Source organism: Amblyomma maculatum, chromosome 2, assembly GCF_055883805.1.
Source record: "Amblyomma maculatum isolate TAMU_Amacu chromosome 2, ASM5588380v1, whole genome shotgun sequence".
Classification (NCBI taxonomy): domain Eukaryota; kingdom Metazoa; phylum Arthropoda; class Arachnida; order Ixodida; family Ixodidae; genus Amblyomma; species Amblyomma maculatum.
The window spans coordinates 11,346,267-11,346,634 of record NC_139345.1 but is presented as its reverse complement, the minus strand read 5'-3'; the positions used below and the strand labels follow the sequence as shown (position 1 = coordinate 11,346,634).

The 368-nt window shown below is 54.9% G+C and overlaps 1 protein-coding gene across 1 annotated transcript in view; it reads left to right on the top strand.

The window, feature by feature from the left end:
• The window catches only part of LOC146197939 (uncharacterized), a 10,361-nt gene extending 10,237 nt beyond the window's left edge, over positions 1-124 (top strand). Inside the window, exon 5 of the mRNA XM_084591825.1 lies at positions 1-124. This exon is cut by the window's left edge and continues 124 nt beyond it. Coding sequence (XP_084447951.1) covers positions 1-124 — 124 coding nt within the window.
• The last annotated feature ends 244 nt before the right edge of the window (positions 125-368 follow it).

Below are 368 nucleotides of genomic sequence, written 5' to 3'. Positions count from 1 at the left end.
CGGGCCTCGAGGCTGTGGGCGCATGGGCTTCCGGTCGCCCAGCGCCAATGGAACGGGCGCCCAGTTCCTGCACACGCAGACGCAGGAGCCGTACTGCGACATCAGACCCATACTGGTTGCCTGAGCTTCGCAACTCATTTAACCCCCCCCCCCCTCCCCATCTCCTCCGGAGAATAAAGCGACGAATAGTGACGCCACTGGCGAAAGCTCATTAAACGTCGTGGACAAGTATTTACCTTGGCACTAATACAAGTTTCCTATTTCAGACAGCGAACTATAAACATTCGCTGGGACCTGTGGATGTCTCGAGATCCGCTGTCATGTTTCTTTGCTGCCAATTTCGCGACACAAATAGAGAGAGTAGCGCA